General features: G+C 37.9%; 1 protein-coding gene and 1 long non-coding RNA gene across 4 annotated transcripts in view; one reads left to right on the top strand and one right to left on the bottom strand.

The window, feature by feature from the left end:
* CRPPA (CDP-L-ribitol pyrophosphorylase A) overlaps positions 1-17,835 on the bottom strand; it is a 336,452-nt gene that overhangs the window by 121,481 nt on the left and 197,136 nt on the right. The window contains exons 9-10 of one of the 2 annotated variants that reach the window (XM_063637045.1): positions 15,827-15,958; positions 2,858-4,244 (exon numbers count right to left, since the gene is read on the bottom strand). In XM_063637045.1, coding sequence (XP_063493115.1) covers positions 4,164-4,244; positions 15,827-15,958 — 213 coding nt within the window. In that variant the 3' untranslated portion in view covers positions 2,858-4,163. Of the gene's footprint in view, positions 1-2,857; positions 4,245-15,826; positions 15,959-17,835 lie in introns of those variants that run through there. The other variant, XM_055272530.2, reaches the window with a different exon arrangement.
* The window catches only part of LOC129479440 (uncharacterized), a 60,868-nt gene continuing 47,089 nt past the window's right edge, over positions 4,057-17,835 (top strand). For both annotated transcript variants that reach the window (XR_008656679.2, XR_008656680.2), the window contains exon 1: positions 4,057-4,174. This is a non-coding gene — a long non-coding RNA (uncharacterized lncRNA). The remainder of the gene's footprint in view (positions 4,175-17,835) is intronic.

Below are 17,835 nucleotides of genomic sequence, written 5' to 3'. Positions count from 1 at the left end.
TGTGTAACACATCTGTTTTTCCTGTCCATTAAAATCCAGAGTCTAAAAGGAATTACTGTAGATGTGTTTATTATTAAACCAACTCATTTCTAAACAGCATTAGTACGTTGTCACTTTCCATTCAGTAAGAGGAAGTTTGAATCTTAATTAAAGTATACTTCCTTACCAGTTGTCAAAGGTGAGTAATGAGATGGATGAAAAACTAATAAATCTTGCTATTTTCTATAAACAAAACCAAAGCCAAACATTACACACCTTTCTGATTCTCCATGAAGAAAGTCCTTTCATATTTCCATTGTGATCAAAATCAGAAACCCTTTCATATTTCCATTGTGATCAAAATCAGAAACATTGATAGGATTCTCAGAGACTATAAACACATGCCTAATTTTGCAAACTATTCTTTTTACTGAGTGGGAAAGAAAGTAAGGAATTTTGCATATGACCCAATTCTACCACTCTTCCACTCTCATTCCTGGAAAATCATTCTTGGACAGATAGCTCCTGATTTTGGAAATCACTTACCTTTGCTCTAAAATGATATACAGCATCTATTAGGCAATGCGCCGCAAATGTTTCAAAAGATTCAGACTTATTGTCATTGACTTAGAATGTCAAATCTTTAAAATTAGGTTGACTTCACATTTCTCCTATCTAGTTTCATTTCCTACCCTTGATGCTTTCAAGTCCTCCAGCATGAACGTGATGCTCTCCAACCGATTCTGTTAAACACTGCAATTTCACAGTTCCTTGTACAGCTGCTTATGCAGTTTGGATAATTAGTGTTGCATAAAGTGAAAACAAACAGAAAGATATCTCCCTCACTCATGTATTATTCAAGGAAAGTCTACATAAAACTGCTGCAAGCAGGATACACACATTTTATTTCAATGCACTAAAATAATGCCATGTACATTAGAAAACCCTCAATTTTGCAAAGCCTAATTATTCAGTGTATTCTTTTAGACTATTTGTCATGCCATTATTTCTTCACTATTTCATTACTCAAAATATCAGAAACTGGACAAAGAATAAAATCAAATCCCATTTTAAATTTTTCATTGATATAAGTAATAGAGCAGGAGTTTTACTGAGTAAACAGTTATAGGAAATCAGATGAATCTCAATGAAGTACATCAATGTTTTCTGTAAGTCCACAACATGTTTTCCCTGAAGACTACCAGTAGGATTCCACTTGTCAAATTGCCTTCCTTTTGTTTCTATTCCTCTTGACTTACTATATAACTATCCCCTGGAAATACCTTTCTACAACCTCTGAAACACAACACCTTTTGTATTACATGCTTTTACTGTATGCATCTCTACTTTCTCAATTGTGACACCACCATTTTCTAGCAATTATTTTGTAACACTGACTTCACCAACCTGAATCAAAATAATATAGCCTACCTATGCACCCCCACTAATATAATGCTCTAATTAAAACATAAAACTCATAAAGTGTCAAAAATAATTCCTTTTGTTATGACATGAATTGGGATAGTGAGGAAGTCTCACAAAAACAAAGGATAAGGGATAATTTTTTAAAAATAACTTAAACCTCTATTTTTGCCGGTTTAATATTTGTTGTAAGTAAAGCTCCCATCTCCTCTATTTACATACTTCACGCTACTTTCATTGATTTTGCAGTGTTCTATACTGAATCTCCTTTCAAATACATGAGTTGGAAAAGCAATACATCAGGTAAAAAAAAATTGCAGTCTGTAATTTCATAATTTCAAGATAATGCATTTAATTTTCTCACTTCATAATGATCTTCTAAATTATGGTGACTCTATGGAACCTCCCTTTATGACACACAGAAGCTGCCCTGCACCAGGTGAGAGAGCATGGCAGGCAGGGTGAACATTAGCCGTCCTCCTCTCAACTCCTCCTATACTACTGTGTGTCCCACCCTTATCAAAGAAGGCTATCTTTGGCTAATTCATCTTAAAAATTTGGTAGAACAAGGTAGAGAATAAGTGTATATCACCCATTCTTCATATGTATGCCTGTGTAATTTTGAAGGATATCATCTCCAGGTGTATGAATTCCTTGAGGACTGAAACCTTGTTGGAAGTTCCTACTAACCCTTAGCAGCCGACACATTATGTTGTACATAATGACATTGGGCACTCAGAAAATAAGCTGGATGTTTGGACTTAGAATGAATAGAAAGATTTGAGTCTTTCCATGCCAATAGCACTCCCACAAACGTGGTGAACATTCCTAAAACCCACCAAATTTTCTGTGAGAAGTGTGGCAAGCACCAACCCCACAAAGTGACACAGGGCAAGAAGGGCAAGGATTCTCTGTATGCCCAGGGAAAGTGGTGTTATGACAGCAGGGTGGCTCTGGTGGGCGGACTAAGCCAATTATCCAGAAAAAAGCTAAAACTACAAAGAAGATTGTGCTAAGGCTTAGTGCATTAAGCCCAGCCCAAATGCAGATCTAAGAGAATGCTAGCTATCAAAAGATGCAAGCATTTTGAACTGGAAGGAGATAAGAAGAGACGGCCAAGTGATACCGTTCTAAGTGTCTTTTTTTTTTTTTTTTTTTTTTTTTTTTTGAGAGGAGTCTCCCTGTGTTGCCCAGGCTGGAGGGCAGTGGCAATCTCGGCTCACTGCAGCCTCTACTTCCCGGGGATTCAAGTGATTGTCTTGCTTCAGCCTCCCCAGTAGCTGGGATTACAGGTGCTCCCCACCACAATTGGCTAATTTTTGTATTTCTAGTAGAGATGGGGTTTCACAATGTTGGCCAGATTGGTCTCAAACCCCTGACCTCAGGTGATCTGCAAGCCTCAGCTTCCCAAAGTGTTGGGATTATAGGCGTGAGCCACGGCACCCAGCCCTAAGTGTCATCATTTGTTTTATTATGAATAAAATAAAATCTTGAGTTCACATTCACATAAAAAAAGAAAGATTTGAAAGCAACTCTAAAACAGAAAATTTTAGGTTGTACCATCTGAAATATAACCACTACAGAATGAGATCTTTTAGGAATGTATATAAGAACACACTACTAAACAAAATATTCATTTTATTAGATTTTTAAAAAATTTAAGGTTGGTATCTCAAAGAATATGGCCATTTTATAATTAAATAGAGAAAGACAAATTTTAGTAACTTGAGAATGGCCACAAGGTTACTGAAGAACAAGAACTTAAAGCTATAGCTGAAGATGCCCATTTCAATATTACATCCACATTTTTTTCACTTACATGCAATTTCCCTCTCTTTAATAAAAATTAGAAAATGATATAATTGCGGGCGCGGTGGCTCACGCTTGTAATCCCAGCACTTTGGGAGGCCGAGGCGGGCGGATCACGAGGTCAGGAGATCGAGACCACGGTGAAACCCCGTCTATACTAAAAATACAAAAAAAAAATTAGCCGGGCGTGGTGGCGGGCGCCCGTAGTCCCAGCAACTTGGAGAGGCTGAGGCAGGAGAATGGCGTGAACCCGGGAGGCAGAGCTTGCAGTGAGCCGAGATCGCGCCACTGCACTCCAGCCTGGGTGACAGAGCGAGACTCCGTCTCCAAAAAAAAAAAAAAGAAAATGATATAATTGCACTAATGGGTTTGATATGGATCTGATCCAAATCAAGCTCTTTAAAAACAATTTTACAGATAATGTAAAAATAAGTTTTGCCTTTCTAACACCCTATGCCCTCTTCCAGATATTATCACTCTACATGCAATAAAAAAGCATATACATATATATACACGTGTGTATGGATAGATACATGTATATAATTTGTATTTTTTAAATATTTAAACATGTCTAGCCCTATTTACCCTATAAACCCCTTAATCTTCACGGGGGTGAGTAGCAAGAAATACTTAGCTTACAATATCAGCACTCCAGTATTACTGTGGTAGGCAGCATTTGATATAGTCCCCAATGATAACCCTTGTGTAGTCACCTCCCCTGAGTGTGGGAAGAGCATAGTGATTTGCCTCTGGTGAACCCAATACAGCAAAGCGGATGGGATGTCAGTTGCTGATGTTACAAAAGACTGTGACTTCCATCTTCTGGTTCTCTCTTGCATTCTATGATGTTTCCAGACACTCTGTGCAAAGAACAGAGGCAAGCCTCCAGCCAGGAGCTCATGAAATCGTGAACTGAGGCCACAGTGCAATAACCCATGAGGAACTGAATTATTTCAACAGCCAGGTGAGTGAGCTACTTGGGAAAATTTCCAGGAAAGCTTTGAGATGGTTGCATCCTTGATGGAGACCCAGAGCTTGAGGACCCAAAGAAACCGTGAGATAATAAATGTTGGGTTATGTAGTAATAGCTAACAAATGCACTGTTCAAAGGAATTCTCTCATTAAAAATTTCCATGGCAGTACCCTCCTTAAGTTAGAGGATGGTTCTCTTCATTTTCATGCAGAAAGTAGCTTCTCTTATCCAGAAAAAAAAAAAAGAAAAGAAAAGATCTGGGTGCGAACATACTGTTAGATAGAAATAAAACCTACTGTTCAATACATCAGTAGGGTGACAATAGTTAACAATCTATTGTTCATTTCAAAATAGCTAGAAGAGCATAACTAAAATGTTCCTAGCACAAAGAAAAGATAAATATTCAAGGTGGTGAATATCCTGATTACCCCGATTTTATTTTTACACATGATGTGAATGGATCAAATTACCAAATGTACCCTGAAAATACGTGCATTTTGTATTGACAAAAAAATCTGTACCAGAAGGTGGGTGTTTAATATTGCATTTCATTTACATATATCTAAGTAAAACAAGCTTACCGCCACTCTCTAATGAGTCTGCCAAGTAAGCTAACCAAACTCTCTAAAAACAATTTTTTTCAAAATTACAAATTTTTGAAAACATATTTTATGACCTTTGTAGTTTCCCAAAGAATGACTAAGTCTAAACAATAAAAGCCAAAACAATATTCAAAGTGGAAAATATTTGGTCTCATAAACATTCCCACATCAAAAAAGCCTGATTACTTTGAAGAGGGTATTATGGGTTTCTGTAAACAGATTTGGTGTTGCATGCTGGGTACGTCTGCCATATGATTCGGTGCCATGGAAAGTTTTGTGTGTTTAGTAAATAATTCCCAGTTAAATTCCAAGTAATCGTTCATTGCAGAAAGTCGAACTTCTACGTCTACCCTCACCCATGATTACCATAAAAAAAAACAGTGTTCTGCTAACTGACAGCATACACCCATTTGTTCTCCAAAGGATCATGCATACTTAAAGGATGATTCCACTATCTAGTGGACACAGAGCAAATGCGGACCTTTGAGATGAAAAAAATGGATGTCAGCAGTACCCTATACATTCAGATCTTTAGGATCAAAGCCGTAATAGAGCAGTGAAAACTGTTCCTATATCATTATCAGTTGACCTAACGTAATTAATTACACAGAGTTTCGCAATCAAGAATGTTTCTTGGATGTCCTTTACAGTGAACAGAAAAACTTCAAAGCCCAGACAATAGAGAAGAACAATAGTACTTACGTCATTGAGTAGAGCAATATGGTTTATACTTGTGATACAAGACCAATATATACAGATTTATATAATTTAATTTTGTTACCAAAAATATTTATTTTATTGTTCCATATCCTGTTTTGGAGACTTTTATAATAATTCTCATAAATCCGGGTGGAGCCAAGATGGCCGAATAGGAAAAGCTCCGGTCTACAGCTCCCAGCATGAGGGATGCAGAAGAAAGGTGATTTCTGCATTTCCATCTGAGGTACCGGATTCATCTCACTAGGGAGTGCCAAACAGTGGGTGCAGGACAGTCAGTGCAGCGCACCGTGCACAAGCCAAAGCAGGGCGTGGCATTGCCTCACTCGGGAAGTGCAAGAGGTCAGGGAGTTCCCTTTCCTAGTCAAAGAAAGGGGTGACAGATGGCACCTGGAAAATCGGGTCACTCCCATCCTAATACTGCGCTTTTCCAGTGGGCTTGGAAAATGGCACACCAGGAGATTGTGTCCCGCACCTGGCTCAGAGGGTCCTATGCCCACGGAGTCTCGCTGATTGCTAGCACAGCAGTCTGAGATCAAACTGCAAGGCCGCAGCGAGGCTGGGGGAGGGGAGCCAACCATTGCCCAGGCTTGCTTAGGTAAACAAAGCAGCCAGGAAGCTCAAACTGGGTGGAGCCTACCACAGCTCAGGGAGGCCTGCCTGCCTCTATAGGCTCCACCTCTGGGGGCAGGGCACAGACAAACAAAAAGTCAGCAGTAACCTCTGCAGACTTAAATGTCCCAGTCTGACAGCTTTGAAGAGAGTAGTGGTTCTCCCAGCACGCAGCTGGAGACCTGAGAACGGACAGACTGCCTCCTAAAGTGGGTCCCTCACCCCCGAGCAGCCTAACTGGGAGGCACCCACCAGTAGGGACAGACTGACACCTCATTCGGCCAGGTACTGCTCTGAGACAAAACTTCCAGAGGAACGATCAGACAGCTGAATTTGCGGTTCACGAAAATCTGCTGTTCTGGAGCCACCGCTGCTGACACGCAGCCAAATGGTCTGGAGTGGACCTGTAGCAAACTCCAACAGACATGCAGCTCAGGGTCCTGTCTGTTAGAAGGAAAACTAACAAACAGAAAGGATACCCACACCAAAAACCGATCTGTACATCACCATCATCAAAGACCAAAAGTAGAAAAAACTACAAAGATGGAGAGAAAACAGAGCAGAAAAACTGGAAACTCTAAAAAGCAGAGCACCTCTCCTCCTCCAAAGGAATGCAGTTCCTCACCAGCAACGGAACAAAGCTGGATGGAGAATGACTTTGACGAGTTGAGAGAAGAAGGCTTCAGAAGATCAAACTACTCCGAGCCACAGGAGGAAATTCAAACCAATGGCAAAGAAGTTAAAAACTTTGAAAAAAAATTAGACAAATGTATAACTAAAATAACCAATGCAGAGAAGTGCTTGAAGGAGCTGATGGAGCTGAAAGCCAAGTTTCGAGAACTACATGAAGAATGCAGAAGCCTCAGTAGCCGTTGCGATCAACTGGAAGAAAGGATCAGTGATGGAAGATGAAATGAATGAAATGAAGCAACAAGGGCAGATTAGAGAAGAAAAGAATAAAAAGAAACAAACAAAACCTCCAAGAAATATGGGACTATGTGAAAACACCAAACCTATGTCTGATTGGTGTACCTGAAAGTGACAGGGAGAATGGAACCAACTTGGAAAAAACTCTGCAAGATATTATCCAGGAGAACTTCCCCAATCTAGCAAGGCAGGCCAACATTCAGACTCAGGAAATACAGAGAATGCCACAAAGATACTCCTCGAGAAGAGCAACTCCAAGACACATAATTGTCAGATTCACCAAAGTTGAAATGAAGGAAAAAATGTTAAGTGCGGCCAGAGAGAAAGGTCGGGTTACCCAAAAAGGGAAGCTCATCAGACTAACAGCAGATCTCTCAGCGGAAACTCTACAAGCCAGAAGAGAGTGGGGGCCAATATTCAACATTCTTAAAGAAAAGAATTTTCAACCCAGAATTTCATACCCAGCCAAACTAAGCTTCATAAGTGAAGGAGAAATAAAATACTTCACAGACAAGCAAATGCTGAGAGATTTTGTCACCACCAGGCCTGCCCTAAAAGAGCTCCTGAAGGAAGCACTAAACATGGAAAGGAACATGGACCAGCCCCTGCAAAAACATGACAAATTGTAAAGGCCATCGAGGCCAGGAAGAAACTGCATCAACTAATGAGCAGAATAACTAGCTAACATCATAATGAGAGGATCAAATTCACACATAACAATATTAACTTTAAATGTAAATGGGCTAAATGCTCCAATTAAAAGACAAAGACTGGCAAATTGGATAAGGAGTCAAGACTCATCAGTGTGCTGTATTCAGGAAACCCATCTCACATGCAGAGACACACATAGACTCAAAATAAAGGGATGGAGGAAGATCTACCAAGCAAATGGAAAACAGAAAAAGGCAGGGGTTGCAATCCTAGTCTCTGATAAAATAGACTTTAAACCAACAAAGATCAAAAGAGACAAAGAAGGCCATTACATAATGGTAAAGGGATCAATTCAACAAGAAGAGCTAACTATCCTAAATAAATATGCACCCAATACAGGAGCATCCAGATTCATAAAGCAAGTCCTGAGTGACCTACTAAGAGACTTAGACTCCCACACAATAATAATGGGAGATTTTAACACCCCACTGTCAACATCAGACAGATCAACGAGACAGAAAGTTAACAAGGATATCCAGGAATTGAACTCAGCTCTGCACCAAGCAGACCTAATAGACATCTACAGAACTCTCCACCCCAAATCAACAGAACATACATTTTTTTCAGCACCACATCAAACCTATTCCAAAATTGACCACACAGTTGGAAGTAAAGCTCTCCTCAGCAAATGTAAAAGAACAGAAATTATAACAAACTGTCTGTCAGACCACAGTGCAATCAAACTAGAACTCAGGATTAAGAAACTCATTCAAAACCGCTCAACTGCATGGAAACTGAACAACCTGCTTCTGACTGGGTACATAACAAAATGAAGGCAGAAATAAAGATGTTGCTTGACACCAACGAGAACAAAAACACAACATACCAGAATCTCTGGGACACATTCAAAGCAGTGTGTAGAGGGAAATTTATAGCACTAAATACCCACAAGAGAAAGCAGGAAAGATCCAAAATTGACACCCTAACATCACAATTAAAAGAACTAGAAAAGCAAGAGCAAACACATTCAAAAGCTAGCAGAAGGCAAGAAATAACTAAAATCAGAGCAGAACTGAAGGAAATAGAGACACAAAAAAACCCTTCAAAAAATTGATGAATCCAGGAGCTGGTTTTTTGAAAAGATCAACAAAATTGATAGACTGCTAGCAAGACTAATAAAGAAGAAAAGAGAGAAGGATCAAGCAGACGCAATAAAAAACGATAAAGGGGATATCACCACCGATCCCACCGAAATACAAACTACCATCAGAGAATACTACAAACACCTCTATGCAAATAAACTAGAAAATCTAGAAGAAATGGATAAATTCCTTGACAAATACACCCTCCCCAGACTAAACCAGGAAGAAGTTGAATCTCTGAATAGACCAATAACAGGCTCTGAAATTGTGGCAATAATCAACAGCTTACCAACCAAAAAGAGTCCAGGACCTGATGGATTCACAGCCGAATTCTACCAGAGGTACAAGGAGGAACTGGTACCATTCCTTCTGAAACTATTCCAATCAATATAAAAAGAGGGAATCCTCCCTAACACATTTTATGAGGCCAGCAGCATCCTGATACCAAAGCCTGGCAGAGACACAACCAAAAAAGAGAATTTCAGACCAATATCCCTGATGAACATTGATGCAAAAATCCTCAATAAAATACTGGCAAACCGAATCCAGCAGCACATCAAAAAGCTTATCCACCATAATCAAGTGGGCTTCATCCCTGGGATGCAAGGCTGGTTCAATATATGCAAATCAATAAATGTAATCCAGCATATAAACAGAACCAAAGACAAAAACCACATGATTATCTCAATAGATGCAGAAAAGGCCTTTGACAAAATTCAACAACCCTTCATGCTAAAAACTCTCAGTAAATTAGGTATTGATGGGACGTATCCCAAAATAATAAGAGCTATCTATGACAAACCCACAGCCAATGTCATACTGAATGGGCAAAAACTGGAAGCATTCCCTTTGAAAACTGGCACAAGACAGGGATGCCTTCTCTCACCACTCCTATTCAACATAGTGCTGGAAGTTCTGGCCAGGGCAATCAGGCAGGAGAAGGAAATAAAGGGCATTCAATTAGGAAAAGAGAAAGTCAAATTATCCCGGTTTGCAGATGACATGATTGTATATATAGAAAACCCCATTGTCTCAGCCCAAAATCTCCTTAAGCTGATAAACAACTTCAGCAAAGTCTCAGGATACAAAATCAATGTAAAAAATCACAAGCATTCTTGTACACCAATAACAGACAAACAAAGAGCCAAATCATGAGTGAACTCCCATTCACAATTGCTTCAAAGAGAATAAAATACCTAGGAATCCAACTTAAAAGGGATGTGAAGGACCTCTTCAAGGAGAACTACAAACCACTGCTCAACGAAATAAAAGAGGATACAAACAAATGGAAGAACATTCCATGCTCATGGGTAGGAAGAAACAATATCGTGAAAATGGCCATAATGTCCAAGGTAATTTATAGATTCAATGCCATCCCCATCAAGCTACCAATGACTTTCTTCACAGAATTGGAAAAAACTACTTTAAAGTTCATATGGAACCAAAAAAGAGCCTGCATCGCCAAGTCAATCCTAAGCCAAAAGAACAAAGCTGGAGGCATCACGCTACTTGCCTTCAAACTATACTACAAGGCTACAGTAACTAAAACAGCATGGTACTGGTACTAAAACAGCATGGTACTGGTACCAAAACAGAGATATAGATCAATGGAACAGAACAGAGCCCGCAGAAATAATGGTGCATATCTACAACTATCTGATCTTTGACAAACCTGACAAAAACAAGCAATGGGGAAAGGATCCCCTATTTAATAAATGGTGCTGGGAAAACTGGCTAGCCATATGTAGAAAGCTGCAACTGGATCCCTTCCTTACACCTTATACAAAAATTAATTCAAGATGGATTAAAGACTTACATGTTAGACCTAAAACCATAAAAACCCTAGAAGAAAACCTAGGCAATACCCTTCAGGACACAGGCATGGGCAAGGACTTCATGTCTAAAACACCAAAAGCATTGGCAACAAAAGCCAAAATTGACAAATAGGATCTAATTAAACTAAAGAGCTTCTGCACAGCAAAAGAAACTACCATCAGAGTGAATAGGCAACCTACAAAATGGGAGAAAATTTTCGCAACCTACTCATCTGACAAAGGGCTAATATCCAGAATCTACAGTGAACTCAAACAACTTTACAAGAAAAAAACAACCCCATCAAAAAGTGGGCAAAGGACATGAACAGACACTTCTCAAAAGAAGACATTTATGCAGCCAAAAAACACATGAAAAAATGCTCATCATCACTGGCCATCAGAGAAATGCAAATCAAAACCACAATTAGATACCATCTCACACCAGTTAGAATGGCCATCATTAAAAAGTCAGGAAACAACAGGTGCTGGAGAGGATGTGGAGAAATAGGAACACTTTTACACTGTTGGTGGGACTGTAAACTAGTTCAACCATTGTGGAAGTCAGTGTGGCGATTCCTCAGGGATCTAGAACTAGAAATACCATTTGACCCAGCCATCCCCTTACTGGGTATATACCCAAAGGACTATAAATCATGCTGCTATAAAGACACATGCACACGTATGTTTACTGCGGCACTATTCACAATAGCAAAGAGTTGGAACCAACCCAAATGTCCCACAATGATAGACTGGATTAAGAAAATGTGGCACATATACACCATGAAATACTATGCAGCCATAAAAAATGATGAGTTCATGTCCTTTGTAGGGACATGGATGAAACTGGAAACCATCATTCTCAGTAAACTATCGCAAGGACAAAAAACCAAACACCACATGTTCCCACTCATAGGTTGGAATTGAACAATGAGAACACATGAACACAGAAAGGGGAACATCACACTCTGGTGACTGTTGTGGCGTGGGGGGAGGGGGAGGGACAGCATTAGGAGATATACCTAATGCTAAATGACGAGTTAATGGGTGCAGCACACCAACATGGCACATGGATACATATGTAACAAACCTGCACATTGTGCACATGTACCCTATTAAAGTATTAAAGTATAATAATAATAATAAAAATTCTCATAAATCTTTTACAAATTTTTTTTAAAAAAAAACAAAAATGTATAAAACTGCTTTGGTAACTTTCTTATTTGTATGTCTCCTAGATCTGCAGTCATAGGAACAAAAGGAAACGTAGAATTCAGGCTAAGGGAGAGGGTAAGAGAGTGCCTCTGCTTTATCCCATGGCTTCTCCATGGCTTGGTTTTTGCAGGTCTGCCAATTAGTGCCATCCTTTCTAATGTCCCCATCCAATTAAAATACTGACTAAGGTAACACTGCTTTCAAAAGTTCTATTTCCCACTATATTATAAGTAAGTGAAATGACAGTTTAGTGGGGAAGAAATAAGAGAAAATGGATAGGCTAAAACGATTACACACTCCTCACCATGCTGCCACACTTAATATGCTCCTCAGCCTTCCTCTGATGGATGCTAACTCTCCCACTGTCTTCCACTGTACTTTGATCAAGACGTCTGAGAAAAGAACAGTTCCCTCTCTGAACTCTACTAAAATATACACACCGTAATGAGTAATTTCTCCAGTAAAAGAAAGGAAATAATAGTGCAGGTGAAGTTTGTGGTCACATATGGAAAGGAAAGAAAAACCAGGCTCAATTCCAGAATGTCTGCATGTCAGAGTGAGATATGTATGTATAACGCATCTCTGGACACAGCCAGCACCACCGTCCTCTGTCTCCACTTTCTCATCCAACATAGGCTTTAATGTGGAAGTTCTGACATCTGCATTTTACAAATGAAGAACCTGGGGCCTATAAAACTTACATTGCTTGTCGGAGGTGATATAACTAGTTTTTCCAGTGTGGAGGGCAACAGACACTAGTTCAGTGAAAGAAACAATCAGTTATAATAATTTATGGGAAACTTTTAAACTTTGAACTTACGTGCTTCTATCGCTAAATCCCTAAGCATATAAAATGCACAGGTTAAAGATAAAACTGCTTACAGTACTTTAGATATTTTACAGGCTTTAAAATTTTTACGCAGTTCACATGCAAAATTGAAAAATATATAGTTGCAAATATTTGCATTAAAAAGTCATTATAGAGGTATTTTCAGATTTCAAAAAAATTAAGACTACACACTCTAAGCTATTGGCTTGAACTATTCATGCCAGAAACATTCTGTCTCTGTATGTTCACTGCTAGATCATCAAATACAGATTTTTAGGTGATTAGTACAGGTTCCTCAAATATAATTTTGTATCATGGACCTTAATGATGACTTGCATAGCAAAGTTAGATTAATAATGAAAAGTGAATAATATTTTACACATAGAATTATTTAAAATTATACTTAAAAGGGACTTAGTCTAATTTAATTTTGTTACAAAAAAATTCATTTTATTGTTCCATATCCTGTTTGGGGGATTTTTATAATAATTCTCAACAATCTTTTACAAATTTTTTTTAAAAAAACAAAAATTTGGCCAGGGGCAGTGGCTCACACCTGTAATCCCAGCACTTTGGAAGGCTGAGGTGGGTGGATCACCTGAGGTCAGAATTTCAAGACCAGCTGGGTCAACATGGTGAAACCCTGTCTCTACTAAATATACAAAAATTAGCTGGGCATGGTGGCAGGCACCTGTAATCCCAGCTACTTGGGAGGCTGTGGCAGGAGAATCGCTTGAACCCAGGAGGTGGAGGCTGCAATGAGCCAAGATTGTGCCATTGCGCTCCAGCCTGGGCAACAAGAGAAAAACTTCGTCTCAAAAAAAAAAAAAAAATTACAGAACTGCTTTGGTAACTTTCTTATTTGTCCCTTAGTCTATTTTAAGTATTAAACTATGAAAGTTCATTTTAATTATCCATAGTCATGTCTATAGGATTATTTTAGAAAGAGAGATAAGGCCTGGTTTAAATTCGTTCAACGAACTGTGAAAGCAAGCTTTATGTTACACTTCTAATCTAGAGCAAGAATTTCAAATCATTCCAAATTATTTTACATGAGTTAGTGAGCATTGGATAAAGTCAGAAAACTTTATCCTATGTATAAATGGCCGAGCCAATAATATAATCCGTAAGTCTACATTTAAGCTATCTACAAAGAGGTTATTTTAAGTGATAAATTTTCTTTTTGAGTTTGCATATTAAGTCTGAATTTCAAGTAAACATCAAAGGTTTTTTTAATTCAAGTATGCTCCATGTAGCAGTTGGGACATACATTAAAAATTATTGTTTATGTGAAATTCAAATTTAACTGGGCATCATATATATATAACTTGGCAACATTACTCTCTACTGGAAAGTCAACTACAGTGCAGTGCATACAGACCCTTTTGGCCTGGCCAAATGAGAGTTCCTGGGATTATTTACACTCTCCAATTTCTGATTGAGATTTCCCTCAATAAACTCTATTTTCTAACTGCACTATGTGACAATAGTAGTGTTTGTCCATGACTCCTTTAGACAACATGAGAAAAAGAACAGATTTTTCCCACTGTAATAATCTGAGTACAACCAAAAAAGATTTTTTTTTTTTCTTTTTTGAGACAGGGCCTCATTCTTTTTCCTAGGCTGGTGTGCAGGGGCGGCGATCTCTGCTCACTGCAACCTCCACCTCCGCCTCCCAGATTCAAGTGATTCTCCCAACTCAGCCTCCCAGGTAGCTGGGACTACAGGCACCCACAACCATGCCTGGCTAATTTTTTAACTTTTTTGTAGAGACAAGGGTTTCACCATGTTGGCCAGGCTGGTCTTGAACTCCTGACCTCAAGTGATCCACCCAACTCGGCCTCCCAAAGTGTTAGGATTACAGGCGTGAGCCACCACAAAGAGAAAATATTACTGACCATGGATACAGATCTGAGTTCTGTTACTCTACCAGTTATCTGTCCTTGGGCAAATATATGTAACTCCTTGGGCCTTAGTTGTCCTGACTTCAGTAGCCCCCTACAGCATTAACATTTTGCAATTCTATTATCCTACGTGAACTAAAATTTGCCTAGTTCTTGATAACTGAGGTCATGCTTGCATATTTTGGAAGCAGAGGAAATAACAAACTCTAAGTTAAAACAAACCAAGGGACTAGCTAAAAGATGGTCCTGATATTTAATTAAAATGCATAGTTTCAGAAGAAATGTTAGCCACAGGTTAAAAATGCAGCTGAAATAATTTCATAAACAATAGCTGTTATTTGTCACCCATAAATAAGTTTAAATACCTGTCATTCAGTAGACATTCAGTAGTACCAAATTACTTTTGAGACCACTAAAAAAGGCAGTGGACTGTTTAACTTGCTAGACTCTTGTATGGTACCTCCAAGAAACTCTAAAGCAGTCACAAATCCAGTGAAAGCTATCTATGCACAAAGGACAAATCCACATATTCTCCAATTTTTTCCCCCTAATTCTATTTCCTAATAGATTTTCCAAATTCTTTGTTTTAAATAGCATTTCTCTGCACAAAGAATCTGTAATGCTAGCTCATTGTGCCTTCAGTGTAACTAACATGCAGCTATTAAAGACAGTGACAATGAATGCATTTCTCTAGTTAAGTACCATGCCCTCTTATATCTGAATGCCAGGCAGTGCTTTCAAATGATTAAATAACCTGTTTAGGGAGATAAACAATTGACTACCAATATCTTTAACATAACATAAAAGTAAACAATCTTAAATTACACCAGTGGACAAGGATTGTGGCTTTGTAGGGTTGCCACATAAATATAAGAATTTTATTAGATTTGAAATTCAAATTTCATATTTGGAATAAACTTACAAAAAGTATTATATATTTGAAATTCAATTTTAACTGGGAAAATCATACTTTTATTTGACAAACCTGACAGTTCTATCTGGGATACCTAATACGAGACGTTTGCTCATTAGCATTTCCCCAGTGCTAATGAGTTTTATTGGTTTCTATTTTTTTCTAGAGGCAAGAGGCTCTACTATTATAGCACACACATAGATAACTTTCCAGCCGTAATTTCACTTATCATTAATATCCTCCTGCTTTTAACAAATCAGATACCTACCATTTAAACTAGTCTACAGAACATACATTCAGAAGATAAACATTTTACCTACCTGTGGGTAAGGTATGAGAAGGCCATGTAACAAAATATTTCTTTCTTTTACTTCCTTTGCAAATTCTCTAATCTGCATTAGGTTTTCCATTTTCTGACTGGGGGGTACTAATTTAAAATCAAGAAAATGAACCTGCAAAATATAAAAGACAATATTTAGAATATCATTCCCTTCAACTTTCTCTGGAGGGAAAAAACATTAAAGAAGCTCAAAACCCATATGATTACAATATTGCAATAATCTTTATTAACTTTTGTTAATTTCTAGTTGTGCTTCAAGCCATACTTAAGATCGATGAATCCACCTTCATAAATACAGATGTAGTAAACACTCACTGAGAACACGAGGTTGAAAAACCAAATGCTAATACTCTATTTTGCTTAGAGTCAAATACATAAAGTATGTGCGTTTTCATCATTCAACTTAATCATAATTTTTAACTGAGCGAGATAGAAATGCAGTATTACATATACTAAGAAATTAACAATATAAATAAAATTCAAGAAGAGTGATTATCGAGTTAAGTAAATTAAGTTTTTTAAAAGAATCTCAGTGTGATCAATAATTGTCATCTCTAACATGTAATTATTTCTTAAACTAAGAGGGCTTTTATAGAGACTATTTTTAAGCAGTTAGGTTTTTCTTGAAAATATTCTAGTGATCATTTTTAAAACATTTTTAAAATTTTTACTGATACATAATACTTCTACATATTTATGGGGTACTGTGATATTTTGTTACATGCATAGAATGTGTATTGATCAAGTCAGTATATCTAGGCTGACCATCATCTGGAACGTTTATCATTTCTATGTTTTAGGAACATTTAAAGTCCTCTTTTCTAATTATTTCTAAATACGCAATATATTAACTCTTGTCAATCTTGGCCAGGCATGGTGGCTCACTCCTGTAATCCCAGCAGTTTGAGAGGCTGAGGCAGCCAGATCACTTGAGCCTAGTAGTTTGAGACCGGCCCGGGCAACAAGGCGAAATGCTGTCTTTACAAAAAATACAAAAGTTAGCCAGGCATGGTGGCATGCACCTGTAACTCACTACATACTCCCATGCCAGCTGGACTAAGGAATGATACTGCTGCTTAACGTTAAAAAGTCTCAACATACTATTTAACTTTTTGAACTACAGAATTACCTTTGTTACTTAGATGCCATCTACAAACTGACTTATTTCTATGTTATCCCATCAAACCAACTACTTAAATTACAGGAAAACTTTAAGACATTAAAGAGACATTGGAGAAGTATTTACATGGTCTTTTCATGAATTAACTTAAACACAGATACAGAACTCAACCTTATGAAATGCATAATTAGGTTAACAAAATTCAAGCATGAAGAAGTAGGATGTATCTCAAAATTCTCTTTACCAGATGCAAAGACCTGATGACGACATGAAAACAGAAGACAATCTCCTGCAGATGTTCTTCCTAATACCATGAAACTTAAGCATATACTTTACATAGTGCAACTAAGTTTGAACTTCTAAAATATACCAACTACTTATGTGTTCTAGGAAAAAAAATTCAGTTGTTACAAAATCACAATTGTAATTTAAAAAAAACAGCAGTTTTATATAACCACAGCAGAGGGTTGCAAAATGATAACTCAAGAGAAACGTAAATGTTTTTGCCTTAATAAAATAAACTTACAGCCAGGACAGGCTTGCATCCATTGAAATACAGCCAAACATTTCATATAGGTTGAGTACTGCAGATTTGCTTATAGATACACATCAAGTAGATTTTTTTGTGTGTCTTTTTGTACCGTCCACTAATTCACTACATAGAAATTACAGTAAAACAGTATTTCCCATGCAGCGTGACATTTCTAACAGTTCTTTCTCACATATACATAAAAAAGATAAGGCTATCCTTCTGCCCTCCAAAAAAGAATATCTAATTTCATTTTAATGAAAGGTAGCACATTTACTCATATAGACTGGTAAACTGCTTAAACATTTAACATGTGGTCAGCCTCATGGCTTTGTGGGTG

This window comes from Symphalangus syndactylus, chromosome 3 (genome assembly GCF_028878055.3).
Source record: "Symphalangus syndactylus isolate Jambi chromosome 3, NHGRI_mSymSyn1-v2.1_pri, whole genome shotgun sequence".
NCBI lineage: Eukaryota > Metazoa > Chordata > Mammalia > Primates > Hylobatidae > Symphalangus > Symphalangus syndactylus.
This window is presented reverse-complemented; position numbering and strand designations above follow the sequence as displayed.